At 30.4% G+C, this 20,700-nt stretch overlaps 2 protein-coding genes and 1 non-coding gene across 4 annotated transcripts in view; 2 read left to right on the top strand and 1 right to left on the bottom strand.

The window, feature by feature from the left end:
* Nucleotides 1-7,628: 7,628 nt before the first annotated feature.
* On the top strand, nucleotides 7,629-7,700 carry TRNAW-CCA (transfer RNA tryptophan (anticodon CCA)). The gene has a single exon. It is a non-coding gene; the product is annotated as a tRNA-Trp (tRNA).
* Nucleotides 7,701-8,892: 1,192 nt separating this feature from the next.
* On the top strand, nucleotides 8,893-14,967 carry LOC108546184 (UPF0505 protein C16orf62 homolog). Its single transcript, XM_017898134.1, has 18 exons — nucleotides 8,893-8,976; nucleotides 9,052-9,139; nucleotides 9,340-9,552; nucleotides 9,634-9,796; nucleotides 9,872-10,080; nucleotides 10,155-10,285; nucleotides 11,257-11,433; nucleotides 11,510-11,854; nucleotides 11,942-12,042; nucleotides 12,105-12,286; nucleotides 12,370-12,513; nucleotides 12,814-12,977; nucleotides 13,589-13,751; nucleotides 13,836-14,028; nucleotides 14,100-14,239; nucleotides 14,318-14,479; nucleotides 14,553-14,819; nucleotides 14,881-14,967. The coding sequence occupies exons 1-18, from the start codon at nucleotides 8,960-8,962 to the stop codon at nucleotides 14,965-14,967; spliced, it is 2,946 nt and encodes a 981-aa protein (XP_017753623.1). The 5' UTR covers nucleotides 8,893-8,959.
* Nucleotides 14,968-15,453: 486 nt separating this feature from the next.
* Gabat (4-aminobutyrate aminotransferase) overlaps nucleotides 15,454-20,700 on the bottom strand; it is a 5,955-nt gene continuing 708 nt past the window's right edge. Inside the window, exons 2-10 of one of the 2 annotated variants that reach the window (XM_017898127.1) lie at nucleotides 18,569-18,696; nucleotides 17,525-17,692; nucleotides 17,142-17,228; nucleotides 16,825-17,020; nucleotides 16,560-16,732; nucleotides 16,299-16,439; nucleotides 16,053-16,210; nucleotides 15,711-15,979; nucleotides 15,454-15,600 (exon numbers count right to left, since the gene is read on the bottom strand). In XM_017898127.1, the coding sequence (XP_017753616.1) occupies nucleotides 15,485-15,600; nucleotides 15,711-15,979; nucleotides 16,053-16,210; nucleotides 16,299-16,439; nucleotides 16,560-16,732; nucleotides 16,825-17,020; nucleotides 17,142-17,228; nucleotides 17,525-17,692; nucleotides 18,569-18,696 (1,436 nt within the window). In that variant the 3' untranslated portion in view covers nucleotides 15,454-15,484. Of the gene's footprint in view, nucleotides 15,601-15,710; nucleotides 15,980-16,052; nucleotides 16,211-16,298; nucleotides 16,440-16,559; nucleotides 16,733-16,824; nucleotides 17,021-17,141; nucleotides 17,229-17,524; nucleotides 17,731-18,568; nucleotides 18,697-20,700 lie in introns of those variants that run through there. The other variant, XM_017898128.1, reaches the window with a different exon arrangement.

Raw genomic sequence — 20,700 nt, 5'->3', positions numbered from 1 at the left:
AAGATAACGAAAACACACAAAATGCACTCTTTTAAAACTCTCTTTCTAATACCAAGCGACTCACGCTTGTACTGATCACAACCGATTTCAAAGGATTCTGTTTTGGTTGTCAAGGACCACGCTTTTATAATTTCCTTGACCTACGTTTCACCTTCCCGTAGGGGAGCTACGCAACTTAATTTTACTATATAGAATAACTTTTCGATTTGTTTCTAGAAGGTATTGATCGGTTTACAATTTGTTTTTGTTGGTAAAAGTTGATTTGCTATTTCTTTAGGTATCCTACAATATCATAATATTAATGAAAGGTAATTTGTAAATTTCTATAACTAATTTATTTTATAATAATAATTTGTTAATGTTGTATATAAATTATTGTTCAATGAATTAATGATGCATGAATTGACTGCAATGTGCTTAGTCAATTAATTTTTTTCAACAGTTGAATAATATTCGACCTAAGAGTAAAAAAAAAAAATAAGAAATTATCATTTAAAGAAATAAAATTTGATGATTTCAGGGGACAGGTAACTGTTCCGCTTCGATAGCTATATCTCTAGTTTAAAATTACCTTCTACATTAATAAAATTTGGGATAATCAAAAAGTAGAAGGACTCTGTCACAATGAAAAACTGAGTTTTGTCGGATGGATAGTAGTACAGTTTTCGTAAAAATAGGTAAACCGCCATGTAAAAGACGCAGATATTGTACGATGTTTCTTTTAAATTATCTGAGAAAGAAACGTGCTGCGATAATTTGATCTGAAAATTTTAGTCTTTATTTTTGATTCAATTTTATGTAATGAATCACCTGATGATTGTATTGTGATTTTACATACATCCTGTCCGTATTTGTATTGTATAATATAATGCATCATTATATTGTATAATATAATGCATTGAGTTTTAATATGCAAATATTGAACTATATTGAATGAATGAATTAATAATGTATTAATTTATATTATTTTTATATGTATATACAGAATGTCCTATACAACTAAAATGAAAATATAGAATTCAATTTTTTTCATATGGGACAAATGATAGTTCATTTGATGAAATAAAGCAATATATATTTTATAAAATAATGCAATATATGCTTTATAAAATAATGCAATATAAGCAATATATCATAGCAATCCAATTTGAAAATGAGAATTATATGTTCAACAGAATGGGAAATATTTTTAACATTCTCTAATAAAGTTATTGTGTATGGATATTCTGTTCCCTTGTATGTTTTCAAGACCTTAGTATGATTAACATAAATGGAAGTAAATATCCCTACAGTGAGGCACATACAGTAAGGAACATCCATGTCCGGCCAAACAGACAAAGTCAAGGAACCTCAGTGTAGGGATTTTAAACCACATTTAACTCATTATTAGTAGCAAGAAGTCTTTATCTTGAGCTACTATTTACTGATATAACTGAATGGAATATTCATCATCCAAACAGTCGAAAAGTGATCGAGGTGAGAATCTACACAGAATCTAATAAACGAAGACATACAATAATGTTGGGCTAAATTGTGAAAGATAGGGAGCCAACATTACAATTTAACCGGACAGGATACCTATTTTTCCAGGAATTGACTTGAGCATTGCCAGATAAAGGAGGAGAAGAGATATAACGAGAGAAAGCAAAATTGATATAGTACGTCGAGTAGCAACAGTCTAAATCAGACAGTTCAGTGGGATATTTTTATATTAATTTTGTAAAAGTGGTGTGAATGCATCGTTCAGATTCGTTTGATTAAAATGAGTCTAAACATAATATAAATTACTCTAATTTCTAAGTTATAATAATTAACTGAATGTAGGCAGCAAACTGATATTTAATAATATAACAGAATAGTCCGATTTACGTGGTCCTTGGATTTGTTTTAATCAGTAAGATTTCAGCAATGCATTGGCGCTACTTTCTAAATATTAAGATGAAAATTTCTTTTCGTTTCACCGATTCTCTCTCCTTGTCAAGCGTACTTAATTTCGCTAAACTCGGGACACCGATTAATGGAAGAAGAGTGGAAATGGTATATATTACAACTTATACGAGTAGATTGCATTACAATTTAACGGAGCACTATTGTACTATACATTGCTTACAAATTGACGTATCGAAGAAATGCACATTCAATTTGTTATATCTGTAAGGAAGGACAACGTATGTTACATATTTCCAAATATTGTCGTTTAACACGTTCGCAACGGGGCCTGAATTTACTTTCTTCGGCGTGGGTGGCATCAGACCTTAGACTATATTGGTCTGAAAATGATATGTACGGTAACAACCGTATATAATATAATGAAATGTGATCATTTCTTGACCATTTTGAGATATTTACATTTTCCCTATAATACAATGTATTATACAAAAATCGAGGACCCCTTGAAGAAAATTAGCATCATGGAAGAAATTATTTATATATGGAAGAGTGCAGTAAAACCGAAGAAAACTGTTGTAACAGCTGAGAGTATGATATTATGGCCGAAAACCCATGCCACTAGAAGTAAATAAAAATCAAGAACGTGGTGAAATATTTTATGGTAGTTGAAAATAATTCTGATACAAAATTCGTCAAGTGGATTGATGAGAGAACTGTTTCAACGATAACAATTTGCAAAAATTGTAAATGCCCACTAATCCAAGGAAATCAGATCAGATATCATCCTCTTATAGTTACTTAAGAAAACTAATAAAATGGCATAAAAAATTGTACTACACTACTTTATGGCACAGCAGTGGTCAATACATTAATATGTATTGACATATAGTAACAGATAAAAGTTTAAGACGATTGAAAACTAGAGTTTAAGCATCTTATATGCATATTGTTCTTCTATTCGGTTTGTCCCTTTGGAATAACAGTTGCATGTTTAACCTTCGTATCCTCAGATCGTCGCTTATAAACAATGTAAACAATGTAGAAGTTACAACAGTTTGTGTTCAGCATTTGAAAACAGTGGACATTAGTTTAAAATGATTTGTGTAAAACATGAGTTTGAGTATAGTTTTCGAATATTTTAATCTTGGAATGTAACAATTATTGTTTGGTGTGGCTTGCTAGGTAGAAATAAATTATAGGGACCAAAAGCTTTATTTGAAAATGAAAGCGAGGAAATCATAAGGCTGCGAAAGCAAAATGAAGCTTTTATAAAAACAGCAAATATAGTAGGTAGGTCAGAAACGGTTTGTAAGCAAGCCTGGTATAAATTTTTAAAGACAGGCATGTGTTGCGATCATCCTAAAAACGGTAGACCATGCAAAACGATGCACAAAATGCATCGCTAAATTCGTCGGTTATGCGAAAAGGATCATTTTCGGTATGCAAATAGTATTGCTGTGGAAATAAATTGGAGATAAACTGGAAATGATACACGCATTAGTGCTAGAACTCTTAAGAGAAGATCAAAGTATTTTGACTTAACAGGCCAGAAAGTCCAGAAGAAACCACTGCTGATTGTGAGTTCTAGAGATTGGAAAAGACTTGCATTTGTTAAACCTTATAAGCTTTGGACAAGTGAAAATTAGCAAAAAGTATCGTTTTCAGACGAATCAAAATTCAGCCGCGTCTATTCTGACGGAATATGATCCATAAGACGTCGAATTGGCGAAAGTTTGAAACCACAGTGTGTTTTAAAAACTCTCAAACATGGCGGTGGAAACGTTATGATATGAGCGTGTTTTCCTCAAGGCCAGATCCTTCAGGTCCTGGTCAGATATGTCATATCAATAGAATTATGGGCCGTTTTCGATAGATCGACATACTCGATAACGCTATGCTGTTATTTGCACGCAACAATATGAGCAAAACAATGATTTTATTTTTCAAAATGATCATAATGATCCAAAACACAGCGAGTGACGTGAAACACGTTTTTAAAGAAAAAAATATTACCATGCTGCCGTTGCCGTAGTAATCACTAGACATTAATCTAATCGAGAACTTGTAGAGTATAATAAAAGAGACAGTACAAGTTTGTAAACTGAAAAATTTAAATGAACTTTACAATTGAAACAGTTTGGAATAATTTTACCGTGGACAAATGTAAAAAATTTATAGATTCTGTGTCAAGAAGATAACGCAAATAAAGCACAACAACGATCATTTTATAGAAAGGTATTTAGGCTCTGCAAGAGTTGTATGTAAACACTGTAAAGAATTTTATAGGAAATTATCCGAATAGATGGGCGCCATTGTAGCTGCAAAAGAAGCCGTGTGTTACTATGTTTCACTCTTTTTGAGATAATCAACCTCCTTTGTACTTACAATGTTTTAAAGAAATTTATAAAGATAAATAGTAGAGATTTAATGTAATAAGATTTAAATAAATTTTTTGATTAGAATAATCACTTTTTTAATTGCTATGACGTGGTATTGGTGCATGTATCACCAGTGGTGCAGTCCATCCCTCGAGATTGGCACGAATGGTACAGCCTGTGCCGAACGTGTTAAACATTTGATCATCGATTCTTCTTATTAGCATTCGATTAACCCTTTCGATACGGAGGAGCTGGCCGCGGTTATACATTCGTGGTACGAGGAAATTTTCCACAAGAGTGGTTGCACTGGAAGCGGCGAAAACGAGTTTTGCGGTATTCATAGAAATTTCGAGCGTGATTGACACTAAACTTTTTATTCGGATCACGACAGTCATCGGTGACGTTTCGCGGATGCCGCCGATAGGCGACAGTAGTATCTAGGGAACGTTTCGCGGATGCCACCAATAGGCGACGGTAGTACCCACAGAACGTTTCATGGCTGCCGCCAATTGACGGCAATAGTACCGAAAGGGTTAAATTACAAATTCCGTTTGAGTTATCTGGATTTTAGAACCTATATTGTTTAGACTTTTTTTTCTTCTTGGTATGTACTGTAAGCACTTAAAGTCTTTAACACTTGTTTTTTACTGTCCAATATACACTGATGTTAAAAATTATTGAAATTTTAACATGATATTTAAAGAGAACGGGTCATGTCTAATCCATGCTCTCTTTGAAACTCTTTATCCTCTCGATGAGTAGAATATAATGTAAATAAAAAGGAAGAAGAAGAAACGTGCACAGAAGTTGTTAAAAAGATATCGTAAAAAGATAAGTGACAGTCTAGTTATTATTAAAGTTGCACATTGAATAGCAGAAGGATACCAATGACCTGTGGACATTAATAGAAAATAAAAGAAATGCGACTATCAAGTGAAATCATGAGATCATGGTATTATAGGAAGCTATTTTAAGAAGAGAAGTCGCGAATCGATTAATCGGTACGACTTTATCGGCCACGAAACCTTGCCACCAGCCATAAAATGTTCAATAAATACATTTTTGTTATTGTTTTGTGAATCAATGTATTTATATTATTGCTTCTACTATGTAATAAACTAGAATAGATAATAAATGAATATGTTATTATTTTTCCTTCAAATCAATTTGTTTAGTAGTTATAAGTACTTGTACCACGACAACCGTGTTGTGCCAATACTTTTGTCCAGCACTGTATATATTAACACTTTACCGACCGGTAGCCTATTAATCGGCTTTTTGTCGCCGACACGTACCGACCGATAGCCTATTAATCGGCTTTTTGACACCGCTGTTTACCGACCGATAACCTATTAATCACCTAACCTAGCTAACCTTTTTTTTCTTTTACGTGGCGGAAATCTTCCAAAGATACCAGGCCGCCCTAGGGGAGGGGGCGGGGTTATGTGGAATTTGTACCCACTAAAACCCCCACGATAGCCATCCTAACGCGATATTGGAGCGCCCTGGACTTCGCGGCGACACAATTGCCAGGATGTCCCCGCGAGACATAACCTAACCTAACCTAACCGATAGCCTATTAATCAGCTTTTTGTCACCGCTATTTACCGACCGATAGCCTATTAATCGGTTGCCATAGCGATGAACAGTAATTTGTTATTTAGTATTGAGGTACGTTGTTCAGTTGCGTCAGTTGCGTTACTTTGTTAAGCTTCCACATTTTTATATGGGGGGCGCCAGGAAGAATCTGCAACTGAGCGGTCGGTCATATGTGCGTATGCTGTTAAATCGCTAGCGGTTGGTAAAGTGTTAATATATTAATATATAATTAATATAATTAATAATATATTAATATATAAATCTATGTCAACCATTACCACAAGTTTCGTCAGCCTACCTAATTTGTTGTTTAGAATTGAAGGTTTTTCCATTAAAAGAATTTTGTTAGGAACAGAAAAGGTGGTAGTCTGTTGGGGCAATAAAGGGGTATAAAGTGGGTGTGATAAAACAGACCATCCAAGTTCAAGAATTTTATCTTGAGTCATGCTTGCTGTATGTGTTCGCGCATTGTCGTATAAAAGAATGACATTTTTACGATTGACGAGTGCAGGACGCTTTTCATGGAGTTTCTCTTGCATTATTTGTAGCTGCTGAACGTATCTATCGGTAATAATCGTTAAATTTGACTTCAATGATTCAAATTTGGATTATGCCTCGACAATTTCAACATACACGTGATAAAATCTTTTTGCCATGAATGTTCGCTTTCGAATCTGGTACGTATAGTTGAGCCTTATCAAGCCACTGTCTTTTATGAACGATATTGTCATAGATAATGATGATAGACCTGATGATAGATAATGATAGACCTAACCCATTTTTCATCGCCTGTTATAATTCTGTTTAAAAAGGGCTCAATTTTTACCGATGAGAGCAGACTTGTGGCAATTGAGATGCGATCTTCTTTATTCCGTTCACTGACATCGTGAGGTACCCATATTCCTAACTTACTGACTTCTAATTTCTCGAGATGGCAGATAACAGTTAATTGCGATTATTCATCTGTTTCTGCTATACCTATTGTCGATTAACGTAGATCTTGCTTCAATATTGCCTTTAACCAGTCAGCTGTGGCGACCTCTTCTTAGAGCGTGCACCTATGGTATCGCGAGAATCAACCAATGACGGGTATAGTCGTCAAACACAAACTAACAATAAGTGACGCTGTTAAAATATTGGATCAAAAAGACGGCTTTATTGTATAAAATGAACAATGTTATTACTAATATTTGCTCATTCACTTAACATTAACATATAGGAATGTAATCGTGGTACAGACATGTATCGTCATTTACGTATCCAATTTCAAATTTCGCTCCTAATTTACATATCGATATCGCTAGATATAATAAAGTTAAATTATTCGTTGCATTTACTGCATAAAATAAAACTGGTTAATTTTTGTCATAATTTATTCGTAATGTAGATTTTGCTATGTTATAATTGATCAAACTTTCTAGTATTACTAAGAAACTGTGATTTCATTTTAAATATGACATGCTATACCACAACGTGGAATATAAGACATCAATTTTGTGTACTAAGATAAAATTTTATCTGAAATATTTTTTTAGGAAAAGATGTTAAATATAGAAAATACCTTTTATAGATCTAGTTTTTTTTACACAAAAGCTTAATTTACTATTTATTATAATTATTATATAACTACTATATTCGATTAATTATAAAATAGCTTCCAAAAAGAAATTTTATACTAATTAAAATAAAAAAAGAAATATTTATTTATATCAAATATAATATGTTCTATAAATACCTATAAGAAAACATCATGTTACAACAGACTCCGTGGCGCAACGGTAGCGCGTCTGACTCCAGATCAGAAGGTTGCGTGTTCAAATCACGTCGGGGTCAAAATTGGTGTTTTCACTTTTTACATTTTTTTAAAAAATGTAATTTTCTGCGAATGAAAAATAATATAACTTTAAATTGTATATTGTGATTAGTAATATTCAAATTGCCCTTATAAACTTATAAAGACATGAACGTAATCTTTATTTATTTGTTCATATCCATTGACGTGAGTCAGATGCATTGGTTAAAAATTATAAATGTTTTAAAATGAACTTAAACTTATCATCGACGATAACTTAATATCATTTTTGCATTGTAATGCCTCTACTAACTTTTGTAATATAGAATAATTATGAAAAGTATTGTAAAAGTTTATAGCTTTCATAGTATCAGTTTGAACATATACTATTTTTCGTAAAAACTCAAAAAAAATCGTACTCTCAATTTTGATGTATAGTGTTCATAGACAAATTTTGATAAAATGCATTAATATTTACTACGAAATAATCAATTATTTAAAAACATTTAATAAAAAAGCAAAATCAAATTTTGATCTATAGTATAAACAAATCACTTTTCCTAAAAATTTTTTTGTTGATTAAATACCTTTAACGATATACTATATGTTCCCTTGTTAGTCAGCTTCTACTGTAAGGAAGCTATAAATTTTGTTAAAAATTAATTTGAGTTCTACACACTGTCTTCTTGTATCATAATAAAACATTCCCAGCATTCAATGCTTTAATATGAAATGAGATTAGGAGAAATATCATCAATTGAAATGTAATCTGCAATTGAATTATGAAAATCTAAGAAGGTTTTGGATTTGAGGAATATCGAAACAGTTATTTTCAGAAAAAGAGACTTTTCGATTCATTAATTTAATCGCCTATCATTCTAAAACGATTCATTTTTTGTAATAAACTTAACTTGTCTTAAATCTGAATAGCTATTTCAATATTCGCGCATTCTGACGAGTAAAGTAGCCAGTGTTCCATGGGTACCAACTTATATAAACCGTGATTTTAAATGAATGTGAAATACGTAACACAGAATACGGTATTGACAAAGTTTATCAGAAACTTTTCATGTGACAGTTGCTAGAATTTGTTATGTACATGAACGTGCTCCTTTAATATTGCATACAAAATTTAGTAGGAATTATCTTTGTACTTCATGATTGATGTTTTAAATGTCAAATCTAAATATGAAATAAATGTTTCAAACAAATGTGTTTGTTTGATATGTGATAATCTACAAATTAGTATATATTGTTACATTCTATTTAAATTGTAAAAATATTTTGATGTATTTAAAAAATGACAGAAATAAATTGGTATGCTTTTAATGTTTCTTATGTCTTTTATGATTGATAAAAATTTCAAAACTATTAATTTTTTGTTTCTTACAGGATTGCAAAGCCTATGAATTATAAAACAATACAGTTTGCACCTTTGGAAGAGGTAACAGATCATCCTTTAAAACGTGCCACGGTTATGGTAAATATAATTTAACAACATGCATGTAGACATAAAAGCATTTTATCTTTTGAGTTTTAATGATATATTATATATAATTTTCATAATGCAATATAAAACGTGTTTATTTAATTATTGATATAGTTATTTTATTGGTACAGTATATGTAATTATGCATAAAAATATAAGATATTAATGTATTATAAATTACATGTTTCTAGTTAATTGATGGTCGTAGTGGAACAAAGCGTAATGTATCACACAGTACGAGTACTGGTTCCTCAACTGCTACACCAACACCAACTCATACACCCATTCCTGGGAATTCTTTAACAGATCCATTATTAAGCCATTGTTCCTTTGATGGGTCAGATCCTCTTTCACAATTTGCTAAGGAAGAATTAGATCCTTTATCTAAGATGGCTGCCGATGAGGTTTTTAAATTATATTTTATTTAAAGTGTGATTTATAAATTTTTACATTACATATCATTTATGTTTTAAAATATAATGTAGTGGGATTACTCTCCTAATATAGTAGTCACTGGTAAAAAATCTGTGGATATTGCAGAAGAATTAGTAGAACCATGGTTAGCAAGACGTTCTATAATATTAAGCAAATATACAACATCGGAGAAATTATCAATAGTTACTAGTTTTTTACCAGGTGGTGAAAAAGGTATTATTTTTTTCTTAATGAGTGATATTAAAAAAAGAATGAAGAAATATAAACTCATAATTGAATCTATTATAGTTACTGTTAAAGTCCAACCAAGTGGTGGAGTTATTGATAAATTACGAACAAGATTGAAACAATTAGATGATTTTGAAGAAGGATCTCTTAGACAAATGTTAGATTTATCACAACAACAATACACTGCAAGAGTTAAACAACTAAATCATGAACTTGAACAAGCTTGGTATTCCGACCAAAGAGTTAAAGCACTTAAAATAGCAATTCAGGTTCTTGATTTTATTTATTTATTATTATTGATTGTGTTCAAAGAAAGGAGTAAATTAATACCAACTCATTTCAGTGTGCCAAATTATTAGTACATACATCTGTTATGTCTTTTTATCCTGGCAAGTTTGTTCTTATCACAGATATTTTAGATATTTTTGGAAAACTGGTTTATGAAAGATTAAAGATTAAAGCTCAATATTACAAGTTAGTATTGGTTTATTTTAATATTACTTATAATGTCTAATTTAACAACATGATTGGACGAAGAGAAATAAATGTGTCTTTCAATAAATTTTGTTTATATCATTTAATTCATCTATATTTTTAATAAACATAAAAAACATATAAGGTGTATATGCAAAATTTTATTTCAAACTGAATTATGTTTATATGATTTTATATAATTTGATGATCATTATTATTATATATATATAAACATTAACTCTAGAACTACTAAACAAGTTAAAATGACTGATTTCAGAGTTTTTATATTTGCAGTTACTGAAAATATACAATCATTGTTGACAAAGTTAATATTATTTTTTAGTTAGATAGAAATGTAATTATAGGTATTTATTTATCTTCATCACATCATTTCTGTTATTATTATGTGTGTGTATGTGTGTGTGTATATATTATATATAATATGTATATAATATTTAAGTATATATTTCCAGTCAGTAGTTCTAGTATTAAATAAAACTCAAAGAAAATAATTTATGATATATATTATAAAGTATAAGAATAGAATAAATGTTTTGATGTTAAGGTCGACATTTTATGAATATCTATAGTATTTATAAAAGCAATCAAAATTATATTTGATGAGAATTGTAAATTATTATTACAAAATACGATACTCTGTAAAACTTAAAAGATAATTAAATATAATGCAAAATCTAGAAATACATTATTTTTTTAAATATAATATGTTCATAAACATTTATTGTTTAATTTTTGTTATAATACTATGAAAATAATTGCTTCATGTAAAAAGATTATGCACAATTTCGTATATAAAATAGATTATAAATATATTACTACATTCTATAAAATAATATAATTATAGAAAAATATATCTTGTTAAATATTTATTGTTGAGTTAAGGAAGTATGTGTATTTTATATTACAATTATTATTACTTTACATTACAGTGTGTATTTTACATTTTTCAGACCAGGAAGTAAAGTGCCCACAAGTTTACCTGATAATTTTACACCTGATATGGTACCTGAGAATGCAAAAGAAACTTGTAGAAATTGGTTTTATAAAATAGCATCAATAAGAGAACTAGTTCCACGTCTGTATGTAGAAATGGCAATAATAAAATCTTATAGCTTTTTGACAGCAAGGTAAAGTTACAACTGTTTTATATGTAACTCTATACTACTGTAGAACATTATTAATTAAGAGTCATTTAATTTTCAGTGAATTTAATACTGCTCTGTTACGAATAACGCGAATGATAAGGGGCATTGGAAATCCTCTCATAGCTGTGTATGCAAGATGTTATTTATGCCGAGTGGGATTAGCTTTAAATAAAACATCTAATTTTGAATTTGTAAGAGAAAACTTTTACGATTTTCTCTTTACGTATCAACAATTGTTTGGCCAATTTGTAAAGAATGAATTAGTTGAACAAAATATGACCTTATATTCTTATTTAAATCTTTACTCACCAGCTTTAGATTGGATTTTGCAAGTATTGGTAGCTACAAATTCTGAGAATTTTTTAGAAGATATTCTTTCCCGATGTAGGAATCAAGCAAATAGGTAATTATATATTTAACTATTTTATGCATTTATATAATGAACACTGATCTTTGTGAGATTAAAGTGTTGAAATATATCTTTTTGCAGTTCATTATTATTAAGTAGCATTTTAACAGCATTTAAACCTTCATATATTGCTGGACGTGCAATGGATTTTGTAAATTTAATAACTGCAATTGAAGATGACGGTAATTTAATAATAATGCAATGAATGATTGCAGTAATTAAAAATTTTGTATATATATTTCAGGTTTTCCACAATATCTTTTATATCGAAGTTTAGGTGAAAGTCTTGTATTAGAAGCACCACCAAAAGAAGACTGCCAACCAATTCTTAATATGATATGGAAATATATAACAGACTTAACAAATCCTAATAAATTCATGCATTGTATTGAAATTTGGATACAATTCACTGCTATTCATTTTTCTGTAAGTGAAACTAGCATTTTGATCTAAAAACAAAAATTTTTTAAGAAACTTTTTAATTTAATATTTTAATTTCGATGTTATAGGTAAATGAATTAAATCTATTTTTTGGAAAAATAATTGATCGGCTTAATCCAAATAAGAGTTTTGAACATTATTATCCACAATTACAAAATATTGTTGAAAAAGTTGTATCTCATACACAAGATTTCGAATCATTACTTGCTATGGTAATTATGGTTGATTAGATATGGTTGATATAGTGAGGTCGTAAAATTGATCGAGTAACGAATTATAAATATTATTTAAATATTTCGAAGAGATAAAGAACACGATAGCAGTGTATGCTTAAAGCACCAATCTGTACATAGTTCCAAATGTAACATCAGCAGTATTAATCGGTATTGCTTGATACAATAATTGATAACCTTGCTATTCGTTTAAATAATCTCAAAAGAAAACACTTTTTGTTTGTTACTTATCAGTTATCACTAACTTTTTTAAAATAATATACATAAATATTTTTTCAGGACAATTTCTTACCTCTAATAGATCTATTTCATAAGGAAAGTATTAAAGTTGAAGTGTGTAAGACTGTTATAGAAGGTATAAGTGCTCAGACCAGTCCTATTACTGATCCTATTGTTATAAATGCTCTTATGTTCATTGCTAGAATAATGCACGATTCTGTTAGGTAACTTTCTTGTCTTATAAATAAGTATTTGTTTTTATATCATATACAGTTGTTCCCGAATATGTGATCCAAAATGAATCTGTATTAGGATATTATATTTTAATCAAATTTCATATAACAAAGAAAGCGATCATATGGTGCTGAAAGTGAATAAGATAAAAAGACAGAGCAAATATTTGTGTTTATGGCAGATTCAATTGATGACAGGTCGAAAGCATAAATTTAGGCATTCAATAAATCATTCAGAAATAGGTTGTTGTCAGGAGAATTATAGGAATTTAATGATAATGGTTTCATAAAAACCTAACAATAAATATAAAAATAAAAATTTTTGTTATTAGATGAATAGTATGCTGTTTAAAATTATTTTTTGCTCTGTTATTGAACAATTATGTAAGACACGAGTATCATTGATCGTTGTTCATATTAATTTATAAAGCATTATTTACAAAACTGAGAACATGAAGCTAAAGTTTGATAATCTAATCACATTCAGAAAAATCTAATCACATCTGGGAACTATTGTAATATGTGTATAAATTTATTGGCATATTATATGTATATATTATATTTCCTAATATTCCTAATAATTTCTGATAAAATAATTGTAGTGCACTAACTGTTGAAGATGAAAAACGACAGATTGGTCAACTTATATGTGGTTTAGTTCAACGTGTTGATTATGGTCGTGATTTTGAAAAACAACTTAATTTTTATGTTGAAGCAAGAGCAGCTTTTCCTAATCTCGATAGTGTTCACATACAACTTGTACAGGTAGTTAATTTCTGATCATATTTTTAATATGGAATGCACAATGAAGTTAAAGATTGTGTAATTATCGTTTTTCTTAATATATAGTGTGTAAATAGACTGTCAGTTGATACACGAAAAATCGTTCGTGGACATCATACAAGAAGAACATCGGCATTTGTACGTGCTTGTGCTGCATTTTGTTTTATCACCATTCCATCATTGACTTTAGTTCACACACGGCTTCAGTTGTATTTGCTTTCAGGCCAAGTAGCACTCTTAAATCAATGCTTAGGTCAAGGTAATTAATTATAATTCGATATTTATTATATTCACTGTAGATATATAATTAATTAAAAGTTATTTTGTTAGCTGATGCATGTTTTAAGGCTGCGTTAAGTTTAGTTCCGGAAATGCCCAAAACAATTGATATAGATGGGAGACAAAAAAGTTCCCAACCTTATTTACTTTCATATTTATCGAATTTTTTATCAACATTACTTGTTGTACCGGTATGTATGTACAAATATAATTGTATATCTTTTTTAAATTATTTAATATGTTACTAGAAGGTATAACATTTTTTTCAGGATAGCCCAGAACATGGTGTTTTATATTTGATGCGAGGGTTACTTAATGCTGTTCAACGATGTTTTGAAGAAAATACATCAATTAGAACGTATTTATATTTACGTGTGCTTGACTTATTGTCAACAATAGTTCAAGAAACTTATCCATATCACGTTGAAAAGGTATTTTGAATAAGTTTGAAAATATATCAAAGAAACATAAAGTATCATTTCATAATTTTTATTATATATTTAGGTTGATTCTAATGATAAATTATATGGCTCTGATCAGAAATTTATAAGCGAAGTAAATAAAATAAGTTCTAAAATTATAGAAGAAATTTTAATTCATTTAAAATATCTTGGATCGAATAATCAATTGAAGAAACAAGCAGCTCTTGCTCTAGAGCTTTTCAATTGTTTTGTTATTAGAGCAGATTTACGCGATCCACAGTTAGCACACATGGCTATAACTTTATGGAATTTATCTCTGCGACATGATTTTATAGGTCCAAAACTAAAGGTAAAACGCATAATATGAATATTATTTTCAATAATTGAAATTAAAGCCTTTTTTTTTTCAGATGAAAATGATAGCTTATATGACACAAAAAAGCCATAGCGAAGAATATGAACATTTTGGAGACATTCTAAGAAAGATGATAAAATAAATACATAGGTCAAATGTCATAGGTAATCGAGGATTAGAATTATATGTTAGTCAATGGAAAGCACAGACAGAAAAACACTGACAAATGGTTTAAATCTCTTTTTAATAATTGTTTTGGAAGACATGGATTGTACATTAAATTTCATTTAATTGTGACAACATTTGTCATACATTAAATAGTAGCCCAAATATGATTTGTATATATTTGTATAAGTCCAACGAATTTGGCAGAATATCAGAATATCATAAATAATACTATTGAATTATACTATGATATTGTCAAATTTTTTATATAAACATAAATAGCATTTATACATTAATTATTGTATATTATATGAGACGTTAAAATTATTATAAAAAAATAATGCAGCAATATAAATATAGGTTCCATACATATTTTCTGATGAATGTATAAATATATTAAAATTATATAATCTCTTTTAATGGAAGACTTGATTTTGGAAGCCACGAAGAATGCATTCCAGTATATAGTATATAGCACTATTTCTTTAAAACTATTATTGTTTTAAAATAGATCGAAGAGTATCCAAAAATATATCCGCGTGGTTTTGCGAAAATGTCAAGGCTGGTCTTAATCTTACAGCTGCAGATCCACAGCCACCGGTTTGGATACCTGTTCAATAAGTTTTTCCCGTATTATATTTTATATCTCGCATCAATTTATTAATCGCAATTTAACACAAAAAAATAGCATGCTTGACGTACGCAGTATACGAATATTACCTTTGCTTAAAAGTTGCTTAATAATTGTATCTCGTAGTTCAGGCGAAGCACAGTTAAATGCAATGAACGTTCCACGTCCGCGCACTGAATTAATCATCGTAGAGAATTCATTTTGTAAATTCATTAATTGTTTTAACATATAATCGCCAACAACCGTAACTCTATGCAAAAGATTTTCCTTTCTTATGGTCTCTAATACTGCTTCTAATAATATTATTTTACTAGGATCTCCCATCCAAGTATTAAACACACGGTAGGATTGCTTAGGTCTGTAAAGTACACCGATTGAATGAGCAGGCAAAAAATTTGCTATGATAATTAAGAAATTTGAAATAATTTTACTTTAGAGATTCGGCGTGATAATAGCCACCTAGTTGCATTTTTTTGCTGAAGGTTACTAAGTCTGGAGGAGATTGTAAATCGAAATGTTCGTGACACCACATTTTTCCCGTTGGGCCGCCGCCTGTTTGAACTTCATCGATTAACAATGCTGCATCGTGCTAAAATGGTAATTCATCTATGAATGCTCTGTAAGAGATTATTAATTAAAATATAAAAAATAATGTCATATCGATTTTAAAGTACTACTTTTTTTGTTATACGCTGTAATCCTTGAAAAAATTCGGGAGATGCGTGATTGTCACCGCCTTCCGCTTGAATGGGTTCAACTATCACTCCGGCAACTGGAATTTTTTTCTCAGTTTTATATTTTTCGAATAATTCCTCTACCTAACAAAGTAACAAAAAATGTTATGAAAAATGTTTTCGTATTTTCCACGGAATACATGAGAACAAATTAAAATAAGTATATGTCCACTGAATTTCATAAACACAAAGATGATTACGTACTTCAGCTAAACATCGCTTATCTTCTTGCTGATTTTCTCGAGTATTTTCATTCAAAGGATATTTGTATGCTGGAAACGAGGCAGTGGGCCAATCAAACGCTGGAATATCTATCTTGTGAATGTATTTACTGTGTGTCGTTGAGAGAGAGCCCAGTGTTCGTCCATGGAATGCTCCTATTATCGATATTATTATTTTTTCAATTTATATATTTATGTTTTGCAGGTTATGAGACTAACTTAAATTTAATATGCTTCTGTGTAACTACCTTTGAATGAAAGTATGGAAAATCGCGGAGTACCAGGAACTTCATTCATCATGCATGTTTTCATTTCTTCTTGCGTAAATGCAGCACCCTTCCTTTGTTTTTCAGCATACCAGATAAAAATAGTTTTAAACGCATTTTCATTGGAACAAGAGCCACACATCATAGTCATGACATGGGATAATCCCGGTGGGGCAATCTGTACATTATAATATAGATACATACATAATATTACAAATTATATCGTAAATACATTATATTTAGAATGTTTCTATTTCGATATTTAAAAACACTAGCAAGTACATACACGTATAACTTACCTTTTTATGAAGCAAAATTTGTTTAAGTTTATCTGGCCAATTTTTCCCAGGAAAAACACCCAATGCAGGTCTATTCGCTATAATTCTCTGTGAAAATTAAACAATATTTTTATCATTCGGGATAATAATAAAATATTTTAATTTATTAACTACCATTGTCATTAATTTTCACTATGTTATTAATTTTGCGAAAAGACTGACATTTCGTTCTACAGCACGTAACGAAGAAAATATTTTTCGACTTTAACAAAGAAATCGTGGATTTAATTCTTAGCAGACAGTAGCTGTATTCGTCTTACGGAAATAATCTTCGGAATAAAGCTTCGAACGTATCACATAGAAAATAAACGAAAGGAAAAAGAATTCAAAGACATTTCGTTTACCTGATTAACCGGATCAGCGAGGGCTTTTAACATAGCTGGATGATTGTAGCCCAGTGGCATCGACGAAATTTGCATATAAACATCGAGCAGAGCATTCCCATCGACGTCCATTATATAGTTACCTACTGATTTTTCGTAGTCTGCGAAGAATTGTACGGAAGAGGCTTGCTGCAGTCACAGATTTCAACATGTAACCCATTTCATCTCTAGTATACATATTTAAAGAAGATTAAATGTTACAAATAGTACACGATTAATTTTATTACTCCTATAGATTTTACAACTGTCAAAGCTCATAAGCGAGGTTAAGTATTTTTATTCGGGCAATATACTATATTTATTACCATTAACTACACGCACTGCGATTTAATTACGAGAAACTGTGCATCGTAAAATTATTTCGTTTTAATTGCCCATTATATACCTATTTTATTCGCAAAAAATTATACAAATTTTTAGGAAAAATTTAGTATACACATTTTGCGCGTGTTAAAATACGTTAAATATAATTTTAGTCTAATGCGAATGTAATTCGTCTTTTTGGGGGTTAGTATATTTATTATCGTAGTATAAGATATTAAAATCAACCGATCTCGAAAATGTTCATTTTTATCGGACATTTCAAATGTGTATCGGACTCGATACACCGTCGATGTGAAAACTAGATAAATTAGCTAAATTGTATCGCGATGAGATGATTCGTAATAAGTTATAATAGGTTATAATCGAGACGTTCTCTCGAATTAACCTTAAATAACAACACAAGTGTCAAGAAGCACACTTTTCGGTACAAAGGAAGAACAGGCTATGACCTATAATTTATATTATAATTTATTTTTTCATTAGGCTCGATTATTTAGTATCAATGAAATGAAAGTATATCGGCATACGTAACATCTTTTCGTAAAATAAATATTTCTTCCAGTTTTGCTACTTATGCTACTTTCCACAAGAATATTTAAATTTAATATACTTCCAACGTTGCCAATATTCCTAAATGAAATAAGGAAGATATTTGGTATATCCAAGTGATCTTCAACGTACTTGTATCGCATTGAGTTCTTGCATTAAGCTACGTGACTGAGGTCCAGGTACTTCTGTCGTGATCACTGGCCTTTTTGGTTCCTCCGCTAAGGATACTGTCAGCCATCTCTTCCAAGAAACCGCGTGCCCTACGTGAATTCATAAACAGGTGATTTTTCTTCGAATTTAAACACGTTCGAAGTTGCTTTTAAACGAATTAAAACAAATGCGACGAGTTTTACTCGTTTATAAAGATCAATCAGAGGGCGTCTTAATTTTCGACAGATATCGAAATATTTTTATTTCATCGCGTGTATTGCAAAAAGAGGGTGCGTGGCTCGTACGAATCGCGTGTGTTTACATTCCTCTTTGTCCTCCACGCGTGGATAGATAAATCGTAAAATACTAATCTCCAGACTAAGATATTATATTCGATAGGGATCGAGATATTCCGATTCCTTCTGTTTAGATATCTAACACGGGATATACTTCATTCGCGATAAGATTCACCTCGGTAGAGTGTTGTGTCGTGGATTTCAATCACGCTACCCAGCCCTCGATTTAATAAATCGAGCGTTTAGTTCCATTGATGATAGTTAAGGCCAATTGTATATACTTGCGTGAATATTGTATTATGTACCAACGATAGCCTGTTTCGCAATATCTTTTCAATTACTCGGATGTGTATTATGGTATTTAATTTAATCAAATGGTTTTCTTACGTTTCTGTCTTATTGTATCTGTCTATTAACGATCATCTCGGCGTAAATCAATTTCTTACCCATAGAGACTCGTTACAAAATGGCTGATATCTTCCATTATTCACCGGTTGTAATACTTATTGGGATCGTTGTTATCGCGAAGGATTCATCCATCCGTGTCTTTTGTAATCTTTGTCGTAACAGATAACGATAAACTTATTTCATACCAAATTTAAAAATTTCTAAATATTTAAAAGATTCCTCTTCACCGTCAAAATATGCTTTCGTACACTGTAGTTGCAATCGTGTAAACAAATTGAGTAAATAAATATTATTTCGATATTACATTTACCTATACGTAAAGCAGTGTAGCGAATTTTATACGGTAAAGATATTTTATTTTATTTTATTTTATTTTATTACATTAATTACATATTAGAAATATTTTCTTATTTATTAAATGATATTTTTCCTAGACTAAAGGTAAGCTTGGTTTTATTATTCAGCGAAACTATAATACCACGGAATGTAAAATATTCCGCTGATTTATTTCGCGTTGACCTATTTTCTCCCACAAAAAAAATAATGTTATATATAATGTTATCATACTTTAATGATAAATTGCAATTAAATTTTGAATTACGTAACAGAAATTTGTCATAAACGTGTACGATAAGTGTAAATTTATTTGCATAAAAATGATTAAATCGCGAATATTGATCTCATTTGGAATTTATTTGCGAATGTACAAGGTTGATAAACAAGTTTATAAATATCGAAGAAGCGTATATACACTTAACATCGACGATTCGTCCAATTGTACGATATTCCAGATTTTGATAAGATAAGTAGTGAAATGGGTGCGGATATCTTTTCAGATAAGAAAGAAATACCAGAGGTTTAAAGGTCAAGGAAAGAATAATAGAGACTTAATAATCAACGATATTCAATCTCCTTTACTATAAAATGTGTGCGAGACTCGAGCGATATTTGTTCGAAGCGTATTAATTATACTCCAATTATCTTTTTAGGAATTAAAACTTTCCATTGAAATAAAATGACTTTTGGAGGAATCGAGGCGTAAAGATTGTTCGGTACAATGCCCGAGTACGAACATAAAACTAATAATACTTGCTTTTCGAGTTTTTCATTTTCGTCGTAAAAGATCGAATAACACGGGTATCGTAAAAGTGGGCCATTTAAAGCAGCAGCTCGAAATATTTCGTACGGAGTATACGTGTTGAAAAATATTTTCAGTCCACCGTAATATTCACGCAAGATTCGACGTTTCGTTCGAATATTCCAATGTAACTATTCGTCGAGGAAAATGTCAATGATACCTGCAAGACATCACTTCCAACATTGAATATCAACAAAATGGCAATATTTTCCACTATACATATGCGTATATTCGAGATGCACGCATTGCAAAAAGATTCGTCGCCCTACACG

Source organism: Eufriesea mexicana, unplaced genomic scaffold, assembly GCF_001483705.2.
Source record: "Eufriesea mexicana isolate 0111107269 unplaced genomic scaffold, ASM148370v2 scaffold620, whole genome shotgun sequence".
Lineage (NCBI taxonomy): Eukaryota > Metazoa > Arthropoda > Insecta > Hymenoptera > Apidae > Eufriesea > Eufriesea mexicana.
Note: the sequence above shows the minus strand (reverse complement) of the source record. Positions and strands in the feature narration are given on the sequence as shown.